Raw genomic sequence first — 23,345 nt, 5'->3', positions numbered from 1 at the left:
TGAAGCTCGTTAACGGATTCCAAGTTGGCGTCTTCGTGGGATAAAGAAGATGTCCCCTTCCTTTTGGCTTTTACTGCTTCCATCTCAGCCATGACGTTGTCGTACGCACGGTGCAGAATTGCAGTCAGCTCCTCTGATTCGGAGGCAAATTCGCAAATATTTTGCGAACGGAAAAACAAGTTGGTCGAACCTCTTGCTTCTTGGCTCAATTAGTGGCTCGTCGTGGCTGCTCTTAATGGTGTGTGTTGCCTTTACCTTCTTGCTCCATCGTTCCAGTATGTACCTAGGGGACACTTGGCTTACTTGTTCGAAGCTTAACACGCTTAGTGCGTGACGGCACAGTATCCCTCTCGACTCGAATAATAAACATTGGCATTTTACCTCGCAAACTGAGTCGTAGGTAACGCGAACTTGTCCAATATTGAGCTGGAAACTTGTTCTCCAACTTCGTATACTGAATAGCCTAGAGCAGAATTCTTTAATCTGGTGATGCAATTCGCCTTTCCTCTGAATTGGGCTTGGACTTCCCTAAACTTTGCTTGGGTGTACGCATCTTGAAACTGAGTTTCGATGGGGATTTGGTTGCCCATGGTATGACCGTATGAAAATCTGCAGCATCTGATTCTCTCTCTGCTTGCTCCCTGCTTCCGAGGCAATTATCGTACTGTTTGACGAACTGAATGAGCGAGCTGTTACGGGTGATGTACTTGTTAAAAAATGAATGCATGCTCTCGCTCCTTTGTGTGCTTCTCATCCCTGCCCAGAAGTGGTGGTCCAGATAGATAGGAACCCATATGTGACGGTCTTCGTACAGATATGCATAATACACCCAAACACACACTGTAAAATACACCCGAGAGACAGTACAATTTACACCTCTGCTGCAGAATTTAAAAACACATTACCTGAGAGCCACTTGTTGTCCGCAAGACCAAAATTCACCAGAAAATCGTTCCAATTCCTATCGAATGAGTCTTTGCTGTGAGAGTTCCAAAACAACATGGCTCATTTGTTGTTCGACATCGGCGTGTGCCTTGTACCGTTTAATTTGCTTGGAATCTTCTTCATGATGTGCCAAATACACCAGCGGTGAACTGTTGTTGGCATACAGGCCTCTAGAGCCCTTTTCATTGATGCGCATGATCGGTGAGAAACCCTTTCGGAGCGTTTCCTCCCATGCAACGAAGCCAGCATTGAAATAACCATTTGAATGATTCAATTTCTCGTTCTTCATCAAAGAGCATCCGAGAAGTGTTGACTGGCCGTGGTGATTCACCCGACAAAGAACCACAGACCAAATTATACCTGAAACGAAGTGCCATGGTCCAGAATGCAAAATCATTAGGTACACCCCAACAATGCTTATAACACCCAATGACACGGCCAATATACACCTCTGCGGATTAGTAAAAATAAATTAATTTAGCATCATAAAAAGGGACAGTTTGTTACCTGTTTGTATTGTAGGTGGTGTCGAATGAAATGACGTCTCCGAATACTCACAGGCGGCTCTGCTTCTTGCGTCGGCCCAAAAGGCCAGCTTAATCGATTGATCCTCCTCGAGTTTGAGCTCGAAATAGAAATTCGGATTCTTCTCTTTCATCCTTAACAAATTTCCCGAATTCCTTTGCATCTTCTTGTTCGGAAACATTCGCACTTCCCTGGTAATGTAATTCCTCACGTCCTTTTCGATGAAATTTAACTCGCGTGACCCCGGCAGCTGCAACAAATGATTGGTAGGTTTTGCTTGGTCTGATACCGGCCTCGTCGTTATTCTCTATCGTACGACGAATGGACATGCTTAGTTCCCTGTGCTGTTTGAGCATCTCTGCTTTGCTTGGACAGCAGGGGTGTGAATGATCCAGCACAACCTTTGAAATGATCCAAGCACCGACATCCTTCAATGTGTATATAAATTCTTGCAGGACAGTTTAGACCGGCTGTCGGATTGGTCTTCTCGGTTGGAGATATTTTAGATTTCCATTTTCCCTCTCTGCTACATGTAATCAGTTGATTCTTAATCTCGTTTCCCTTCCTATTTGTGCACCGAACTCTTGTAGAGAAACCTGCAGCCTTGGCGTAGTTCCTGTAAAATTTTCCGGCATCTTCAAGGGTCGTAAAGGTCATTCCGACCTTCGGAACAAGCTCGTCATCAACAACAGAGAGAGGCTGCACAATAAACCGTGTCAGAACTGTGAATACACCATAAGTATGATACAAAATACACCCAATCATGGCTAATATGATACACCCGAACCGAAACAACTCAACTACAGAATGACCTTTAAAGCCATAACTCTCAATACACAGACTGCAGAATACACCATGTCAAAAACTAAAAACACACACATCATGTCTGATATAATACACCTGAACAACAACAACTCAATTAAAAATAACAAAAACCAGTAAAGTGTACATACACCCACACTTATAGCTAAAATACACCCAAAGAAGAAATTGATCTACACCCGAGCGTCTGCTATAAATTCCAGGTAATTAAACAATGTTCAGCAATTTTTTAAACTACACAATGCTATACAAATTACTGTAAATCAAACCTCAGGAACTTCGTTAGATTCAAATTCATCTGCTATAAATTCCAGGTAATTAAACAATGTTCAGCAATTTTTAAACTACACAATGCTATACAAATTACTGTAAATCAAACCTCAGGAACTTCGTTAGATTCAAATTCATAATCCACATCGCCTGGATTCAACGCAGAATCTGAGCTTGAAGGATCCATTATCTTCAAAACGAGCTCGAACTTTGATTTCAGAAAAACAACAAATCAAGAGAGAAAAACGAAGCTCGAGATGCAGAAAAAGAAAAAGAGAACGTAAACGAAGAACATACCAGTGAGAAAAGAGAGGAAAAGATCGATGGAGAAGAATGAGGAAAACGCGCGAGAAGAAGCACAACGAAATCTCAAAATAACGAAAATGAAGAAGGAAACAAATATTTTAAATTTGGAAGTTATATATACGCGGCATATTATATAGCGCGTGTAATCAACGTACCAGGAGGAGCGCGTATTTTAAATTTATTGTTTAATAAACTTGTAAAGCATACAAGCCATAAGGCTTGTATGCAGAGCTTTCCGTACCTACTAAACACTGTAATATCTCCTTAATAGACAGAACAAATGAGCAAAGTCATTCAGGAGTTGGATTCTATTCATTTCTCAATGAAGAGAGCCTCTAAATTGGCTAAGCAACTTGGTGGCAGGTCAATTTCTGAAATTCAACCCTTTTTTCTCCACCTACAATAGTATGAATCATTCATTGACTAACCCTTTTGTTTGTTATGCTATTCTTGGCAATAGATTGCTACTGACAAGTGTATTATGATGCTATTGCTCCTTATTGTCATCAGAGTGATAGTTATTGTTATTGTAAAGGTAAGAGTCTGTTTACTTATTCAAATAATATATAATCCTTTGAATTCATCTGATTTACTTGCTTAGTAGAAAGTGCTAATATTGTATAATTTTTCTCAATTTTTACTTTTTTATATGCCCTTTGCTTTTACACTAAAACAAAATCCAGATATTGATGAAGGTAACTTGGCTACATGTTAAAATAGCTAATACAAAATTGAATTTGATTAAATTTGATTAATATTCCAAAAACTTGTGCATGTGTACTGTGTAGCATTGCTCTTGGATGAAAAAAGAGTTAGTATCAACATTATTTTTTTTTATTAAAGCATTATGCATATTGCATGACTGCATGTGATTAGAAGCAGCTTTGGTTCAGGTCTAGAATTGATCATTTGCATTTATTCTTCAAGATATGGCTACTTTTAGCTACTTCTAATTATAAAGTCTGATTACCACTTTTTATTTATCTGAATGTATTTTTGCTTCTCTGTGATTGTCATTAATGAGAGGGTGAACAAAAAAAACGTTTTTAAGATAATATACTAAATTATTGCAAAATCTTTTGTGTCTTAAGTATTATAAAATAAAATTAAGCCTTTGATGATAAAGTGAGACTCATTCTGATATATCACTTATATGAAAACACTAACATATTATGCTAAGGGAAAGAAAAAGTAAAATGGCATTTTTTTATAACATTTTTGTCTTAGTGGTTGACATTTTTGGCATCTCTGGTTATTTTTGTTTGTGGGGTTACTTTCTTTTCTTTATTTCTTGATTATTTATTAATTTATTTTTGCTCTGTTCTATTTTCTATGACTCTATGGCTATGTAAGTCTTTGGCCTCTGGTCCTCCCTTCTACTATTGCTGATTCATTGGATTTATTATGTTGTTGGTACAATTTGCTGAAAACGAAAGTTTGGTACAATTTGCAATTTGAGAGGGATTCTTGTCATTTCTTTTGTGATGGGTACAATGAGGCTTCCCTACCCAGAAGACTATTTGATATAGTTGTGCACGATGTAGAGTTCTGTGGCATAGAAGGTATTTCAGTGTGTTATAGGGTTTAGATGAATGCATTTTCATACGTGCTTGAATTGTTATGCAGTTTTTTATATTGAACAATTTGAAGCTGATCCTTTAGCCATTTAGCTTTTGAGACAGCTTCCTTATATACAAGTTAGTCAAATCAGTTAACTCAGCCTAAGTAACAAAATAGTAGATTTGTTTCTGTTTTAACTTTTTATATTGGTACTTTCTTTCAATTTCACTGGAGTTTTGCTGAGAATGTTTGAACCATTAAATGTTTATATTCAGCTCTGCTGAGTAGAAATTTTAGCCTTATTTTTTACATGTCCCATTTTATATTGTTTAAAGAATTTGATGACGTTCTATAATTCAAACTAGTAAATTGGGTATTCCATTCAGTCATGACGTGTTCCCTTTTATATTGGTGGGAAGGCAAACTTCTGCACCAAAACGAGATCCAAACATTGGTGAAGATAACTCAGTTGCATGTTAAAGTAGCTAATACAAAGTTGAATTTATTTTAATTGATTAACATTCAATTGGATATGGTTGTAGTCATGAATTATGACATTCATTTACATTCCAAGGAGCAAAAATACAGGTAGAGATTTAAACTGAATATATTTTTGAATAGAACTCAAGAAATCAAATGTGGGACTCTATTCCTACAAAGAGCTAAAACTTGCCTCTTGACTATTTCAGTCTAGACAATAAAATTGGAGAGGGTGGTTTGGTTCTGTCTACAATTAAAGCTAATCTGCTATCATACACTACTAACATTCTATCCACTTGGATTTATTTATAAATAGATTCAGTTTTCCTTAGTTTAATTACAGTGTTGTATTTATGGAGTTGTCGATCTGAAAGCAATCCAAACAAAGAATTATCCAAATTCAAAAGTACCTATTAAGACTCATATAGTTTTTAAAAGTCCCTCTAGAGGCGAAAAGTACCTTTTTTTTGGATTAAATTTCCTTTTTTATTTTTTCATTAGACATTTTATCATTTTAACTTTCATTGCTAGTGTTATTTTTTTTTTTTATATGATGATGATTATTATTAGTTTTAGAAATTTTTATCATTTTGATGACATTAATACAAAACTTTCTTCATGTGTTGATGATATTAACATTAGATTTCATCCTTCTGATTAGCCAGTCAAAAGTAAGGATATTGCAAAACGATATGGGAAATATATAATTAAGATGAGCGGTTAAAGTTTACTGAAGTACCAGTGTACCGATATATACTTGAAAACTTTTCCAAAAGTTTAAACAGGAAAGCATGTATTAAGGTGTATTGTGTTAAGAAAAGACATATGTATTAAAATTGTTTAAAAAAAGACAACTCATTGAAATCACTAGAATTAACAAAATTAACTGGTTGAGATTATCATGTTCTTTGTTGTTTTATTTTTTTTTTAATAGTATTAGAAAACACTTCTTTAATTTGGAATATGCAAAAATTTATTTTGTCATGGATGATTATAAATGTTGTAATATTTTGTAATAGTCGTGTTACTATTATATATAATAATTTAGGCTTATTTTGACATAATTTGACATCATCCATATTTAATTTGTATTTTCACTACAAAATTTTGTTTGTATAAATTCTATAAGAAATATAAATTTTAATGAAAAGAAATAGTTAGATATTTCGTGCAATTGCACGGGCCAAATGCTAGTATTATATTAACTTGTGTGTTCTTCATCTTTGCAAATTACCCTCTTCACTCCGATGGTGTATGATTTTCATCAACATTCATGGTTTGTGAGTAAAAAAAAAATGAAATAAAATTAAAGCCCCGTTTTTTTTTGTTTTTTGTTTTTAATGAATTATGCCATGTTTTCTGTTTGAGTTAAATTTTAATTTGTTGATGCTTATTTGCAGGAGGTTATGACAAAGAAGAAAAAGCAGCTCTAGCCTATGATTTAGCAGCCCTAAAATACTGGGGAACCACAACAACAACAAATTTTCCGGTAATTTTAATTTTCATTTGCACACTTTTTTATGTTAATTCTCTTCTTAACTGCCTTGTATAGTATTACCCTCAATTAAGGGTTTGTGTTGAATAAAGCTCTATAGGCAACAAACATTATTGGCATTGGGATTAACATGCAACAATGTTGTGAACATATAAGCTATTATCCACTACTAGATAGAGGGCACTTTCTATGTTTGTGTCAATGTGCAATATTGAAAAAAGTTTCCTCTTTTATTGGGTTTTGTTTGCTCATAGAAGAAACTAATTTAGATTATTTGTCTTATCAAGCTAACTATGTTACAGTATATATAATTGATGTGCGTTAATTGGCAATTAAGGAAAACGAATATTCATTTTACACTATTTATTTAATTATCAAATATTTGCTAAGATGGTAAATATATAGAAGTACAACATTTTTGTTAATGTAGCAATATACGGTTAAATGCTATATATATTTTTATATTTTATTTGTATAATAGTACATATAAAATTAATTCAAAATATATATAATAATTATTTATTCTATTGGAATATAATTTTGATAATGACTTTAGATTAGTCAATATGAAAAAGAGTTGGAAGAAATGAAGCACATGACAAGGCAAGAGTATGTTGCGTCATTGAGAAGGTATGTGTATTCGTAATTGTATATACCTTTATTGTTATTGATTAATTTTATTCAAAAATATAAATAATGAATTATATATAAATAATATTTTGTACTGTAGGAAGAGTAGTGGATTTTCTCGTGGTGCATTCATTTATCGCGGAGTAACAGTACATTTGATTATTAGAATCTCAAATATATCTATGCAATAATGTATAGTGTAATTATTAATAACTGGTATAATTAAAATTTGTTAATGTAGTAAACTTAATTGATATGTGAAATATTAAAATATAAGACTAATGTTATTTTTTTGTCTGTCCCAAACTGTGTTAAGGGTTGTTTTTTGTCCCAAACTGTGTTAAGGGTTGTTTTATCCAAATATCAGTGTTATTAGAGAGTTCATTATTATATTTAAAATATGAATGTAGGCATCATCAACATGGTAGATGGCAAGCTCGGATTGGAAGAGTTGCAGGCAACAAAGATCTCTATCTAGGAACTTTTAGTAAGTGAATCTAGGCATCTAGCTATTCTATTCCACTTCTATTTTCTATTCTATGCATGTATATTCACTAGCACATGCCAACCATATTTTTAATTATGGGTAAAGAAACGTCCAAATAACTAAACAAGAAAAAGATCCATGCATAATTACTAATTCTATGTGTCTCACTTCAATTGCGTTGAATATATAACCTCCTAAAATATCATGACTCATTAGATACACCTATATACAATCAATGAAAGCAACAATTGATGGTTAAAATAACTTGTGACTAATATTTTAAATACTATTAGGTAGTTAATATTTTTAGTAAATATTAATATTTTTTTATGTTTATTTTAAATTATAAATTTTGTAAAGAATGAAAATTCTAAAAACAAAAATTTAGTATTTTCTGAATAAAAATTAGTGTAGGCTCCACCTGGTCCAACTGGAAGGATACATACACAGTGAGTACAATGTTTATTATAGCAATTTCGAAATAATTTAAGCTTATTCCTTATAGACTTGAAATTAGAAACAAAAATTCCAACATATTCATAATCAAAAGTTCATCATAAGAGTATTTCCATAGCACTTTCATAATTTAGTGCATTGACCAAGGGAAGTTTCATCTACAGGTTCTTACTCAATCCATCAATCTAGCAAATAAGGATGTGAACTTTCATTGCTTAAGACAACATTTGTGTTTGTGTCTGATTGTGGAAATAGCTTCCCAATCTTCAATAGGCATCCATCTCTATGTTTGACGAACATAGAAAAACAGAATTACGAAACTCCGTTGAGTTTTGTGATGTGGAAACATCTTGTCTTGTTCATTTTGTCCATAGTCAAAACTCAATCTCCATCATCATTCTCACCATTTTCATTGTCTTCATCATAATCTCCATATTCTTCATACCCATTCTCCTCTTCAAGACCATTGAGTCGATAATCAATGTGCTGCCGTTCAGTTACTGATTTACATGTGGTTCTACTGTCTCAAGGGACTTGACTGCTTTCTCGAAGAAACACAACTGTTGAGGCATATCAGGAAGTAATGATAATCATCAGAATTATAAAGTTGGAAATGCGTACTCTAAGAACAAACAGCGGGAATCAGAAAAACCTGAGCGGCGTGGTGACGTGCTGCCTGTGTTAAAAGACTGCGGAACTGTCCTTTAGTGATTTCAATCGGAAAACAAATAGTGTAGCCTCCTGGTCATATTCATCACGAGCATTCTGCACTGCTGCAATGTAAAAGTTTCCCCTTTCCCACCTTTAGACCTACCTCTTCCTTATATTTGGTTACCATATACTTATAAACATCGCTGCAAAATCATAAAACTAAACAAATAAGTCATAGCCATGTATCCCAATCAAAGACAAATCAGGATTAATACATTACATACCTTTTCTCCTCACATTGTTGCTTTATTCCTGAGAACACCCAAAAAAGTATATCAAATCAAATAAATAAATATCCTTCATAAAGAATAGAACAGAAAAATGTTCTAAAATAGATTATTAGCACAGCTCCTAAGTTGTGGATTAAAATAAACCTGCTATACCAATAACGAAAAGTTGTAAATTTGTAATTTTAACCAGCATGACATTTACACAACTTGAAAGTTGAAAGCATATAATATGTATGGAGCATCCTAAGTTTGTCAATCTTCTATGTCTGTATCCTAATTGTTCATGTCTCCATACCCCTCATGCATTTGCATATTAGCTAGATTAGCTAGTTGGTTAGTTAGTTTTAGCTTAATTTCATTCATTTTCTTTGAAATAAACAAGCATTTTGATGAGTTTTATCTTCATACATTAAAGTACCAAGAGTTAGGTGAACTTTGGTCAATTTCATGCAAGTAATTCAAGAAACTTATGAATGAATTTGAATGAATGAATGTCTTGAATTTGTTGTATGGAATGGCAAAACTTTGATGCAAGTTCTTTGGTTTACGATACGTGAAGCAGAGCGCCCTGGAGCAAAGTGAAGGCCATCAAAGGCGTTGCCAACTTCAGCCTGACTACAAAGGAGTTGCTAACTTTGGTTTCCAACTTAGCAACGCCTTCCTCATTGCAGCATCACCACTTTCATTTCAGCTATGAAGTTTCAAGCTGGCAACTCCTTCCCATTCTAAATAACAAAGGCGTTGGCAACTTGATTCTCTAAGTTAGCAAGGCCTTCTATTTTTCAAACTAGGTTTCTAAGTTAGCAACTCCTTCCCTTTTAAATAACAAAGGCGTTGGCATCTTGACTCTCCAAGTTAACATCGCCTTCTTTAATTCAAAACAAGGAAGGTGGAGATCAAAACATGAAGGCGCTGGCAACTTGATTTTCTAATTTGGCAACGCCTTCCTTACGCTCTCTGCTTCAGTTTAGCGTTGTTTCTTCTCTTTATTCTGTTTCTTCATCTTCGTCTTCATCAATCATCATTATCATCTTCATCACCTATTCTTCTTCTTCGACCTAGACTTTAATTAAACAAACTCTTATTTTAACCCACCTCTTTCCTAACGGAAGACTACCTCCTTCCAAAGCTTTCTCTTTGTACCCACTTTTTAATATCTTTTCTTTGAGCTCGATACCTTCTACCTCTCTCTAAGCTCTCTTTGTGTCCAGTTACATATATTCTTCTTGATAGCCATGAGTTCACCGACAGAATTGGGCTCTACACCGACAGAGCCAATTTCAGTGTGGAAGTTGGTTTTGGCTTCTATGCCGTTAGAATCCACCTTGTCGACGCTGTCCAGATAGCATGACTAATACCATATATGTTTTAGTTCGGAATACCAAATTAATTGACTCTTTGGTGTGGTTCGTCGGAGTTATTTCTAATTTTGTTTTCGATCCATTAGTTATTACATCAATACCTATAAATTCGAGTGGCGGCACGGTTCTTTTATGTTTAAGGTTGCTGTTGGCGCTACCATAGCTTTTTGATAATTGGATTCGCCAAAGACATTGGGTACGCCTTTGAGAGAACCTCTTCGAGTATGCTCAGCATCGCGCCTTAACCATTTTGGGATCAGATTATGGATCCTGGAGATTTCGATCAACATGATCGATGTCCGCTGCAGAGACTTCTGGATGATTTTGCCAATAGAGACCAACCAAAGATCAGACTGACAGTTCTTCTCATTTTCATGGCAGTAAAACGAACTGGGTTACTTGGCCGCCTTATCTAGTAGATTCGAGTTATGTTGGCATTCACCGTGACAAAAGCATGTAATAGGTTCTGCGCAAAAGTGAAAATCATATTAATTTTCTCAATTCTTCTTCTATCGTTATTGGCGGTTGTGGCTATGTTCTGCGTCCAAAACAAGCCAGCATTACCGGAAGAGAAGTCAAGTGAGAGAAATGAGGAAGATAACAGATGCGCATTAGTTAAATACTTTCGAGAAATGTTTCGGACCATGAAGAGGCTGAATAAACTCAAGTTATGTCTGATGGCAACTGAGTTATTCAATTGGGTGACATTGTACGAGTTCTTATGGTACATTTTTTATTGGATGGAGACTGAGGTATTCGATGCAAAGCATAGAGAGCTTAACCCTAGTGGAAGGCTATTATATAACACAGGCTATCGGTATGGAACTCATCTTCTTATACCAACTTGGGTGGTTGTGCGTGTTATGTCCTTGGCTGTACAACTCATTGAGCGAGTGCTTGGCGCGAAGATCCTTTGGACACTGGCAATTATAAAATTTCCAGTTGCTCAAAGGTTCTTAGCGCCACCAAGCGCTCGCCCAATGAGCTCTACAACTAAGGACATAACACCCGTAACCACCCAAGTTAGCATAAGACGCTGAGTTCCATACTGGTAGCCTGGGTTATATAATGGTCTTGCACTAGAGTTAAGCTCTCTATGCTTTGCACCGAATACTTCAGCCGTACAATGCCACCTAGTTGAATAACTCAGCCGCTATCAGGCATAACATGGGTTTATTCAGCCTCTTCATGGTCCGAAATATTTCTCGAATGCATTTAAATAGTGCACATTTGTCATCTTTCTCTTTTATCTCACTTGACTCCTCCTTAGCTAATGCTGGTTTGTTTTGGACGCAGAACACAGCCACAGCCGTCACGGTAGAAGAAGGATTAAGAAAATTGGTATGCTTTTTACATTTGTGCAGAACCTATGTGCAGAACCTATCACATGCTTTCGTCATGGCAAATGCCAACATAATATCAAATTTACTAAATAAGGCGGCCAAGTAATCAGTTCCTTTTCGACTGCCATGAAGAATGAGAAAACTGGTATGCCAGTTTGATTTTTGGTTGGTCTCTGCTGGCAAGATCATCAAGGAAGTCTCTGCAGCGGGCATCGATCATGTTGATCGAAATCTCTAACATCCATAATCCAATCCAAAAAATGATTAAGGCGCGATGTTGAGTATACTCAGAGAGGTTATCTCCAAAGGCGTACCCAATGTGTTTGGCGAATTCAATTATAAAAAAAGTTATGATGGCGTTAGCACCCGCAAACATAAAAGGACGGTGCCGCCACCTAAATTTTTAGGTGTTGCTGTATAACTAAGTAAGTGATGGAAAACAGAACTAGAAACGGCACCGAGCCGCACCGAAAAGGTCCATATCCGGTATTTCGAACTCCACATAGATTGGTATTAACCATGTTATCTGGACAGCGTTGATAAGGTGTATCTCGACAACGAAGGCCACCAAAATCAGCTTCCACACTAAGATCGGTTCCGCTAGTGTGGAGCCTGATTTTTTCGGTGAAATCATGACTCTTAAAGAAGAAGGTATGTAACTGGGCACAAAGAAAGAGTTTTGAGGGAAGTAGAAAATATCGGGCACAAAGAGGAAGGGATTAGAAAATTGGCACAAAGGAAGGAGGTAGTCCTCGGCTAGGCAAGAGGTGGGTTAAAATAAAAATTTGTTTAAATAAAGCTTTGGTTGAAGAAGAAGAAAAAGAAGGTGATGAAGATGATGATGATTGATGAAGAAGACGAAGATGAAGAAACAGAGTAAAGAGAAGAAGTAAAGAGAAGAAGCGACACTGAACTGAAGCAGAAAGCATTTCAGAATGATGATTGTTTAGTAAGCATTTCAGAATGATGATGTCCCACCCAAAGAAATTGCACCTGATTTATCTAGTAATAAGAGTGAAAGTGTGACTAAATCAGCTACTCTTTCAATGGATAGTACTTTTGCAATAAGTAGTGAAATTGTGCTTGAGAATATTCGCAAGTAAGTTTTTTCTCTTCTTTTCCTTTGGGTTTAGTCTTTAACCAAGTTGTTTGTAGTTCTCAGGAGGAAAAAAATCTGACTTTGCAGGTTACACTTTTCAACATGGCGCAATTTAGGTCAATTAATTAGGTCAAACAGAAAACAAAGATGGGGCTTACGTCAAAAACCCAGGACTGAGATTTTTTAAGGAACTTAAGCTGACGAGTTCTAAATCTGATGCTAATTATGATGAGTTGGGCATGGAAGGACTTGAAGACAGACCTGGAGAATGCAGTTCTGATATTGGATCATCCCCGATGAATGTAGATAGTTCACCTCCTGAGGCTAAGAAGTACTCTCGGGCAAAACAATTATTGCAGTTTGATAAAGCTCATAGACCTGCCTTTTATGGTATTTGGCCCACAAAAAGGTTAGATTATGCTCGAGTAGATTTTGGGGTTAGTGCTATGTGTACTTAAAGCCCTTTACTGGTCATCACTATTAAACCCTCATTTGTTGATTAAATTCTTGAATTTGCTTATTTGTTGAAATATGTATTTGTAGTAATGCTGTTGGACCACGCCATCCTTTAAGAAAGGACCCAATCCTGGATTATGATGTCACCAGCGATGAGGAATGGGAAGAGGTGCATTGAATTTTTGTATTTAAGTTGATGAAATATCAAATGGATTCCACCTGCTAACGTGCATAATTTTCCAGGAGGAACCTGGTGAAAGTCTTTCAGATTGTGACAAAGATGAAGATGAATCTCTAGAGGACTGTCCCAAATCTGATGAAGAAAGTGAAGATGGGTTTTTTGTACCTGACGGATATCTCTCAGAAGATGAGGTAGAGGCTGTGCTATTGTTGTACTGAATTTGCATTTGTTATGTTTCGAATTCAGTGATTCCAATTTGGACCTTTGGTATGTTCCTATATGCCTGAGCGTCATTAACTCTGTTTATTCATATGTAGGGTGCACAAGCGGAAGGAATGGAAATTGACATTGAAACTGAGGGGGTTGATAGCACGCCAAGCAGTAAGGATGACAGTGAAAACGAGGAGTTTTATGCATTACTTCGACATCAGAAATATTTAAACAGTTTGACAGAGCATGCTCTTCGAAAAAATCAACCGTTGATTATAGCAAATTTGACTCATAACCAGGGTCTGTTATTGGATCGAAGTCTAAGTGGAACTCCTAAACAGGAGCAAACGTTCTTGCAGGCCTTGAGTATGTGTGTAATACCTGGTGGCTCATATATAGAAATGTCTATAGAGAAAGTGCAAGATGAGGACCACGAAACCTGTCTCCCTAATGATAAAGGTGGTGCTACTCCTTTGTTTGATATGGCTCCTATACTGGACTCAGACCTACCAATAATTGTAAGCTGCACGGGTTTCATTACTAACTTATATCTCTTAAGGATTGCTTTTGCAAAACTGCCCTTTATTTTTCTGTGATGAATTTTTAGCTTGATATTATGCTGCAGTATGCATATTTTATCATCTTGCAGGTTACTACTATTCAGAATTGTTCCCAGAGCATAAATAAAGTGTTAGGGTCTTTGCAACAGAAATTCCCATCTGTCTCAAAGTCCCTACTAAAGAATAAAGTGCGAGAAGTATCAGACTATGTTGATAACCGCTGGCAGGTATGTGAGCTTGAAGATTCCACAATCTACTAATTGCTGGCTCAAATGATTCCTTTCCTTTCATACAGTGCTGTATTGAGTCTATTGGTGTGATACATTTTACTTTATGGTTGATCTCATGTTTGTATCTTAAAAGTTAAAATCATGTTCTAACTTTAATCCAGGTGAAGAAGGAAGTTTTACTTAAGCTTGGCTTGCCTGTTAACCCTGGTATGCAATTTTGATTTTCCCACTCATTTACCCAAATTTTGATTTAGTTTTCCTTCATCTAAATTAAATGTATATATGAACATGCAGAAAAGAGAAGCATTGCTGCATTTTTCTTCAAAAGATGCTTGCCACCTGCGGATGGAAGTGTGAGACCCGGTGAAATTTCACCAATATCATCCCTGAAATCACATTCTGGCAGTAATCAAGAACAGCAGCAGAGTTCGTACAACATCTAGTCCAATGATGTCATTACCTAATGGCATTTCTGCTCCATCAAAAGAAGAATTTATGAGGCGAGTGAAGAAGAATTTTATTAGGTACTGGACTGCAGCTGGGTTATATTACGAACCATCAAAAGGGACTAAGGGTGAGACTTCCGTGTACCCCTCCATGATTTCTTTCTTTTGTGAAAAGGATAGGTATCAAGCATTTAGTGAGTCATTCTTGACCACCATTTTCTTTCCGGTTTTAAATATTCTTGTGATACAATATATGAACAGGATTAGATGTGCTTGTTTATCTCTGCCATTTTGTCTCCAAACTTCTTTCACTTTTGGGGTCATGCTCAGGATGGGAGATGAGTCAATAAGTGATAGATGTTAAAATATTGAAAAGTGGGAAGTTTATAGTTAAGCTATATGGTTTTTAGAGATTTTATTTTCACAATCCTACTCAAGTAAATGAAAAGAAGAGATGAATATGCTTTTTAATTTTGTGAAAGATGCTAGACCATGGTCTTTTGATAGCAATTTGAGCATATTCTTCTAATGAGCAGGAGTAGAGGATGCTGCATTATCTGGTGATGGAAAAGTAGCGAAGGGTGGTCAAGCGAAGCAGAAGTCAAAGAAACGTCATGAGTGAGTACACTCCCAACTATGATATTAGAATACTTATGTGGTATAATTGCTATTATGATTGGAAGTTGATATCCCTTAGTCTTAAATTGAATGAAATCTATTGTTAATTATGTTTTTTTGTCAGTAATACTATTTTACATGGAAATTATAGACTAATATCTTTGACTCCAGAAATTTAATACATGATTGATGGTTTAATTTTCTAAAAATGAATGGTTAATCTGAAGAATAAGAATAGAGAAGCTTTGATTACTCTAAGAAATCACATTGAGTGCAATGTAATTTCTATGAAAGGTATATATAACACAGTACATTTATAAACTTGGTTATTCCTATTTCTTCAATTCTTATAATAGCATACCTTATTCTGCAACAATATTGCATTGTAAATTCATATTGATGGTGATACTATTATACTAAAAGTGAAATCAAATTATAATCTATATAATCCTTTATTATGTAGCTTGCAGAATTATGATCTTTTTTACACTTTTTCTAATCTTACTCTATTATCGTTAAGTTAGATTAACTAATTGCTTACACTTGTAAATTAAAGATAGATAACTACTTATGCTACTTATAATGGATTGGATAAAAAATTTTAGAATCATAATTGTGCTAAATTAATATTCTTTTGTTTTTAAGTCTTTTCTCTTATTTTGTTTTATGATAAAATTTAGTTTAACATTTTCAAAAATAATGGTAATTCTTATCAAAAAAATAAATGAGCACATATGAAATTATTTGTTGTGATTTTTTAGAATCTATTTAGAATAATTATCTTTTAATTTAGATTTTAATAAGTATTATTATTAATTTTTTTTCATTCCCTATGATAATTAAGAAAAGTAAACGAAACAAAAAGGATCTTAATATTAATAAATTAAAGATGGACAAAGGAAATATTGAATGAAAAAAATATGTCAACTTCACTATTAAGATGTATATATGTGCAATATTTTTTACTTATATTATGTTTTAATTTTTCAAGATAACAATATTTAGTTTCACCTTTAATATATTATAAATAAGTAAATAAACAAAAGTAAAGAAACAGAAAATTTAAAAAGAATGAGAAAAAAATATTTTTAATTATAGAGATCTATTTAACATTTATCATCAGCTTTTTTTTTCTTTTATTTCTCTTTGTTTTTCTTATTTTGAATAATATAGTAAAAGACAAATTTCAATAATATATTATAAAAATATTTTTAAAGTGATATGATTATGCTATATTTAAATACTATTATATAAGAAAGAATTAAAGAAGTCATTATATGTAAAGTAAATATGATTGTCTTTTTAATTCATCTATATTTATTAAAGATAAATAATATTAATATTAAATACATTGAATAACTTAAAAAAAAAGTAAAATAATATTATATATTCAAATTTTTTTGTTAACCAAGTATAACTAAATTAGTTTAATATAACAAAAATCAGTTACAATTAGTATTATTTAATTATATGTTTCTTTTTTCAGAGGATCACAGAAATTACTGGAGTGGTTGTTTCATTTGATCCCAAGCCTCCTATCCAGGTGAAAAATGATCATCACAAATATGAATATTTTTTTTTTTGAAAAAATAATATCTTAAGATTTAAGAAACAGAGAACACCATTTCCAACCCTACCGAAAAATTAAACCGATACTTTTCATTCTCCCATATCCATTTATCTTATCTTAATGAATCATTTTATTGCTCTCTTTTTTCACGCAATAGAAACCAACAAAGTCTCTAATTACATGGATAGTTTTAAAGCATACTCAACAAATTTTTATTAGTTTAAAGATTCTTGAGACGAAATAATTTCTTTGTAGAAAAAATTAATGTATTTTATAATAATATTTGCAGGAATCTAATTATATTATAATAAAATTTATAATATAATAAAAATAATTTTTTAAATTTGTATAAGTAATGAAAGTTTATTAAAAACTAAAATATGTTAAAAATTTATTAGAGATTAATTTAGAATATATTCTTTAAATATTTACTTTTACGGGAGATAAAATATCGATTTAAGAAGTCACTAGATAGGACCGTCCTTCCCTTTTATAAGAAAATCTTTCTTTGTCGTGTGAAATCGTAGTCCCAACTCTATCGGTTTTGATGAAGTCAACATTATGTCCAGTTTGGTTTTTGTTTTTGTTTCTTATTTTTATCTTTGGCGTTCTACTTTCAAAATTTTGTGAAGAAAAATTGAAAATAGGTGATGAAATCAAAAAACAACTATTTTCACTTTTTCATTCCTAAAATTCTGAAAATCAAACAGGAAATGATAACAGAAAGCTCACTATCTTTGAATGATTTAATTACGTTTCTTGTTTGTTGCAATTCTGATTTCCGTTTCATAGATTCTCGTTGTTGCTAAATGATAATTATGCTGAAACTTGTTAATTTCTAACGTGCAATGATTATTAGCAATGGAAGAATTTAGTTCATTTTGTCAATGACAAAAATCATTGTCATAGCTATAATTTTAGGATTAGGACCATTGTATTAGACCAAAATTGTTAATTAGTTCGTTATTGATAACTTTGAATCTTAATCAAGGAATTATATTTGACTATTACCACTAATTTAAGCTGTCTACATTTATAGTAGATAATGTAGATGTATATCTACAAAATTATACTTTGCGAGTCATTCTCTCTCTCTCTTTTTTTTATTTACATTCTACGTTAAGTAAATTATTTATGTTAAGTAAACTACTTTTTTATTTTATTTTAGATATTAAGCTTTCTATGAATTTATGTTGATTATTCTTTCTTGTCTTTTGGCTGAAAAATCAAACTGCTCTAAAAGAATTTATGTTAATTATTTCTCCTTGGTTGTCCTCTTAAAACAAACTACTCTCATTAACTATTGCCGTTTTGTTTTAATATAGTTAGTTATTATTAATTGTTAATATTGGTGTTTGTTTTTTTTTTCTCTTGAAGGAAAATTGATAAAAAATATTTACGGATCTTTTACAAACACTAAGTACAAATTCTGCATATATAGCAAATTGTTACGTCATGATTTTGTAAGATATCTTTATCTTATACTTACTTGCTTTTATATGTTTATGTTATTCTTTTGCTCTTTTTTTTAAGTATATTGTTCTTTTGATGAAATATTTGCCTACCTTTAAATTATTAATAGAATTCATTCATCTATTAATATTTTTTTAAGGTATTGTTAGCAAACATAAAAATTACATTATTTTTGCTACCAAGATTCTTAGTTTAATAGTAATATCACTATGAACAGTTAGGTTTTCCCAAGAATTGGATGAGTTTACTAAGACATAGCCAAGAGTTTAGGGACAACGTCAATAGATTCTTGGACTATGCTTACTCTATTTTGCTCTTGTTGCCAATTAAATTTGGATGTTTGATTTTGTCAATGGATATGTTAAATTTAGAAAATAGCAATGGCTGACAAAAGTGTGCGATGAATTCCGTCCAAACCTGAAAGGTTGCATCTTCTTTTACTATTCGTGACGGGTGTGGCTCTGTCCTGCACCCAAGACAAGCAAGTATCTCATTCTTTGGGGACTTTGCCGCCAGTGACGAACCGAAAACCAGACTAGCAAATGTGTTCTTCTCATTCTTCATGGTAGTAGGAAGCGTGCTCATTGCCATGGAAAATGAGAAGCCAACATCAAAGATAAAATTGAAAATTTTCCAAACGTTCTTGGAGCCACCAAGTGCACACTCAATGGGTTCCACACCCAAAGATACAACACCTATAAACACCCGGTTTATCAAAATTCCCTGAGCTTTATACAACACGTCGATGTTATACACTGCATCCCTAGGTTTCCACTATATACCTCCTTCCCCATCCAATCAGTGTTGTACAAGAAGAACACCAACACATCTGTCTCTCCCCGTCAAACACACTCTCCATCCCTCGAACACCTCTGTCTCTCTCCATCAAACACTCTCCATCCCTTGAATGCACTCCCCGCATCCTTCGAACGCGCTCTCTGTCATACACTCTCTCCATCCCTCAAATGTAACACTACGTAGTCATGAGACCGGCGCAGCTAGAGTCGGAGTCAGCACCGTTGCAGCTGTAATAGGGGTCACCACTGGGGCAGCCAAGCCTAGTCTGAAATCTGGTCATGGTGGCCTCCATCGCCGCCGGAATACACTTAGCCTCGGCTATATAGCTAACAATGCTAATAACTATCTGCCAGATTGTCGGAGTACCTGTCAAACGAATCTCATTCGTCTGGCTCGGCGGCCCCGTTTTCAACTTGGTTCTCGAGCCCATCCTCGGTTACTACAGCAGCCGATGCACTTGTAAACTCGGACGACACTGTCCTTTTATCCATGCCGGTGCCGTTGCCCTTATAAGAGATCTTTTGATGATTGGCTTCTCCGCAGATATCGGCTACGCCTTTTGAGACTCGCTCTCCTGTATGGAACTTCGGGCACGCATCATAGTCCTATTTATGATTAGGTTCTGGTGTTTGGAGACGTCGATTAACATGATCCAAGTCCCCTGCTGAGCCTTCCTTGTTGACCTTGTGGCCAGCGACCAACGAAAAATTTGACTGCTAAATACGCTCTTCGCATTTTTCATGGCAGTGAGAAATGTGTTGGGTTACTTGGCCACGTTCCTTCAGAGATTCCCGACAATGTTCCCATTCACGATTACAAAAGCATCCGACCCTATCTGCGCAAACCTGACAGGCGGTTTATTCTTCTCGATGCTCCTTCTAGTATCTTTGACAGGTGTGGCTCTTTCCTGCCTCAAGATCAAGCAGGTATTACCTGAGAAGTCAAGTGAGCAGAAAGAGGAAGATGATAGATAGACGGTGGTTACATGTTTCCGAAAAATGTTAGGGGCGATGAAAAGGTTGAAGAAGTTGATGTCGCTAATGACGGTTACATCAATAAATTGGTTGGCATGGTCAATGATCTTTATGTACATTTATGATTGGATGGGGAGGGAGGTGTACAGTGGGAAGCCTAGGATTAAAGTGGATACAGTGTATGACACAGGTTACCGGTATATAAATTGTGGTCTTATACTACATTGGTTTGCTATGGGTGCTATGTCCTTGGCTGTGGAACCTATTGGACGTGCGCTTCGTGGGACAAAAATTCCTTGGGGGCTGAAAATTTTCTTGCTGGTGGCTTGGTTACGACGGTTTACATCAGCAAGCTAGCTTAGGACGAGCGACTGGAGCACTATGTGGACCTCTGCTTCTAAGATCATTACCCCTCCAACACCATCTGGGTTGAGTTTTGAGCTTCTTCGGCATTCTCGGCATTCTCCTTGCGGTAATTAATATATTTTTATAGTATCAAATACAAATTGCATGTCATATTAGGATATATTATTGTCTTGAATGATTATTCTTTTTGGCCTCAATAAAATTGGCCATGTAAATTTTTTATTTTTAGGATTTAGCCAAGTTAACAGGTTAACATGACTAAAACCTACAAATAAGAAATTCACATGGTCAATTTTATTGAGGCCAAAATGAATAATCATTTAAGATAAGAATATATCCAAATATGGCATGCAATTTGTATTTGATACGATAAAAATATATATTAATTACTGCATGGAGAATGCCGAGAACGCAGAAGAAGCTCAAGACCCCAATCCGAAGGGCGTTGGAGGGTTAACGATCAACAAGGCGCTCAAGACGCTCGTCCTTGACTAGCTTGCTGATGTAAACCGTGATAGCGAAGCCACAAGGAAGGATAAAATTTTCAGCTCCTCAAAGGTTTTTTTGCCACCAAGCGCGCGTGTAATGGGTCCCACAACCAAGGACATAGCACCCATAACCAACCAATTTATCGTAAGACCACAATTTCCATACTGGTAGCCTGTGTCACGCACTGTATGCACATTAATCCTAGGCTTCTAACCGTACACCTCCCACTCCATCCAATCAGAGATGTACATGAAGAACATTGACCATGCCAACCTCCTTTGTGTTTGGCTTTGTCCTACGTCAAGGATAAGCAGCTATTACCTAAGGTGTCACACGAGCGGAAAGAGGAAGATAATAAATGCGCGGTTGGGGAAGAGGTGGATTAAAATAAATCATCATCATCTTCATCACCTTTTTCATCAACCAAAGTTTTCGTTAAACAAACTCTTATTTTAACCCACCTCTTGTCCAGCCGAGGACTACCTCCCTCAAAAGCTTCTCCTCTTTGTGCCCACTTTCTAATACCTTTCTCTTTGTGCCCGATACCTTCTACCTCCCTCCAAACTCTCTTCTTTGTGCTCAGGTACATACCCTCTTCTTTGATAGCCATGAGTTCACCGACAGAATCAGGCTCCACACCGGCGGAGCCAATCTCAGTGTGGAAGCTAGTTTTGGTGGCTTCCATCGCTGTCGGGACCCACCTTGTCAACGCTGTCCAGATAGCATGGCTAATACCAATCTATGTTGGAGTTCGAAATACCGGATAAATGGACCTCTTTGGTGTGGCTCGTCGGCGCTGTTTCTGGCTCTGTTTTCCATCCTTTACTTAGCTATTGCAGCAACACCTGTAAATTCGGGTGGCGGCACTGTCCTTTTATGTTTGCGGGTGCCGTTGGCGCCACCATAGCTTTTTTGACAATTGGATTCGCCAAAGACATTGGGTACGCCTTTGGAGACAACCTCTCCGAGTATACTGAGCATCGCGCCTTAATCATTTTTGGGATCGGATTATGGATGTTGAAGATTTCGATCAAGATGATCGATGCCCGGTGTAGAGAATTCCTTGATGATCTTGCCAGCAGAGACTAACCAAAGATCAGACTACCATACCAGTTCTTCTCATTCTTCATGGCAGTCGGAAACGAACCGAGTTACTTGGCCGCCTTATTTAGTAGATTCGATGTTATATTGTCATTCACCGTGACAAAAGCATGTGATATGTTCTGTGCAAATATGAAAAGAATATCAATTTTTTCACTCTTTCTTCTACTGTTATTGACGGCCGTGGCTGTGTTCTGCTTCCAGAATAACCCAGAATTAGCTGAGGAGGAATCAAGTGAGAGAAAAGAAAAAGATGACATATGCGCACTAGTTAAATGCTTTCGAGAAATGTTTCGACCATGAAGAGGCTGAATAACATGTTGGGTTTTATTCAGCTTCTTCATGGTCCAAAATATTTCTCGGAAGCATTTAACTAGTGTGCATCTGTCATCTTCCTCTTCCCTCTCACTTGACTCCTCCTCAGGTAATGCTGTCTTTTTTTGGACGCAGAACACAGCCACCGCCGACAATAACGGTAGAAGAAGAATTTAGTAATATGAAATGCTTTTCACATTTGCGCAGAACCTATCACATGCTTTTGTCACGGTGAATGCCAACATAACATCGAATCTACTAAATAAGGCGGCTAAGTAACCAGTTCGTTTCTGACTGCAATGAAGAATGAAAAGAACTGGTATGCCAGTCTGATCTTTGGTTAGTCTCTGCTGGCAAGATCATCAAGGAAGTCTCTGCAGTGGGCATCGTTCATGTTGATCGAAATCTCCAACATCCATAATCCGATCCCAAAAATGATTAAGGCGCGATGCTGAGTATACTCGGAGAGGTTGTCTCCAAAGGAGTACCTAATGTCCTTGGCGAATCCAATTGTCAAAAAAGCTATGGCGGCGCCAACGGCACCCGTAAACATAAAAGGACGTTGCTACCACCCGAGTTTATAGGTGTTGCTGCAATAGCTAAGTAAGGGATGAAAAATAGAGTTAGAAACGGCGTCGACGAGCCACACAAAAGAGGTTCATTTATCCGGTATTCCGAACTCCACCTAGATTGGTATTAGCCATGCTATCTTGATAGCGTCGACAAGGTGGATCCCGACAGCGATGGAGGCCACCAAAACCAGCTTCCACACTGAGATTGGCTCTGCCGGTGTGGAGCCTGATTCTGTCGGTGAACTCATGGCTATCAAAGAAGAAGG

The 23,345-nt window shown here is 35.7% G+C and overlaps 2 protein-coding genes and 2 pseudogenes across 2 annotated transcripts; all 4 read left to right on the top strand.

Moving 5' to 3' along the window:
* The first annotated feature begins 6,155 nt into the window (after positions 1–6,155).
* LOC130975730 (AP2-like ethylene-responsive transcription factor BBM2) lies at positions 6,156–7,528 on the top strand. The gene is made up of 5 exons (XM_057900473.1): positions 6,156–6,192; positions 6,309–6,397; positions 6,960–7,033; positions 7,134–7,181; positions 7,441–7,528. The coding sequence occupies exons 1-5, from the start codon at positions 6,156–6,158 to the stop codon at positions 7,526–7,528; spliced, it is 336 nt and encodes a 111-aa protein (XP_057756456.1).
* A 3,178-nt stretch (positions 7,529–10,706) lies between these two features.
* LOC130975729 (chromatin assembly factor 1 subunit FAS1-like) lies at positions 10,707–17,184 on the top strand (annotated as a pseudogene).
* A 2,410-nt stretch (positions 17,185–19,594) lies between these two features.
* Positions 19,595–20,593, top strand: LOC130975728 (sucrose transport protein-like; annotated as a pseudogene).
* Positions 20,594–21,832: 1,239 nt separating this feature from the next.
* On the top strand, positions 21,833–22,180 carry LOC130975727 (sucrose transport protein SUC1-like). Its single transcript, XM_057900472.1, has one exon. The coding sequence runs from the start codon at positions 21,833–21,835 to the stop codon at positions 22,178–22,180; it is 348 nt and encodes a 115-aa protein (XP_057756455.1).
* The last annotated feature ends 1,165 nt before the right edge of the window (positions 22,181–23,345 follow it).

Source organism: Arachis stenosperma, chromosome 4 (assembly GCF_014773155.1).
Source record: "Arachis stenosperma cultivar V10309 chromosome 4, arast.V10309.gnm1.PFL2, whole genome shotgun sequence".
Lineage (NCBI taxonomy): Eukaryota > Viridiplantae > Streptophyta > Magnoliopsida > Fabales > Fabaceae > Arachis > Arachis stenosperma.
Note: the sequence above shows the minus strand (reverse complement) of the source record. Positions and strands in the feature narration are given on the sequence as shown.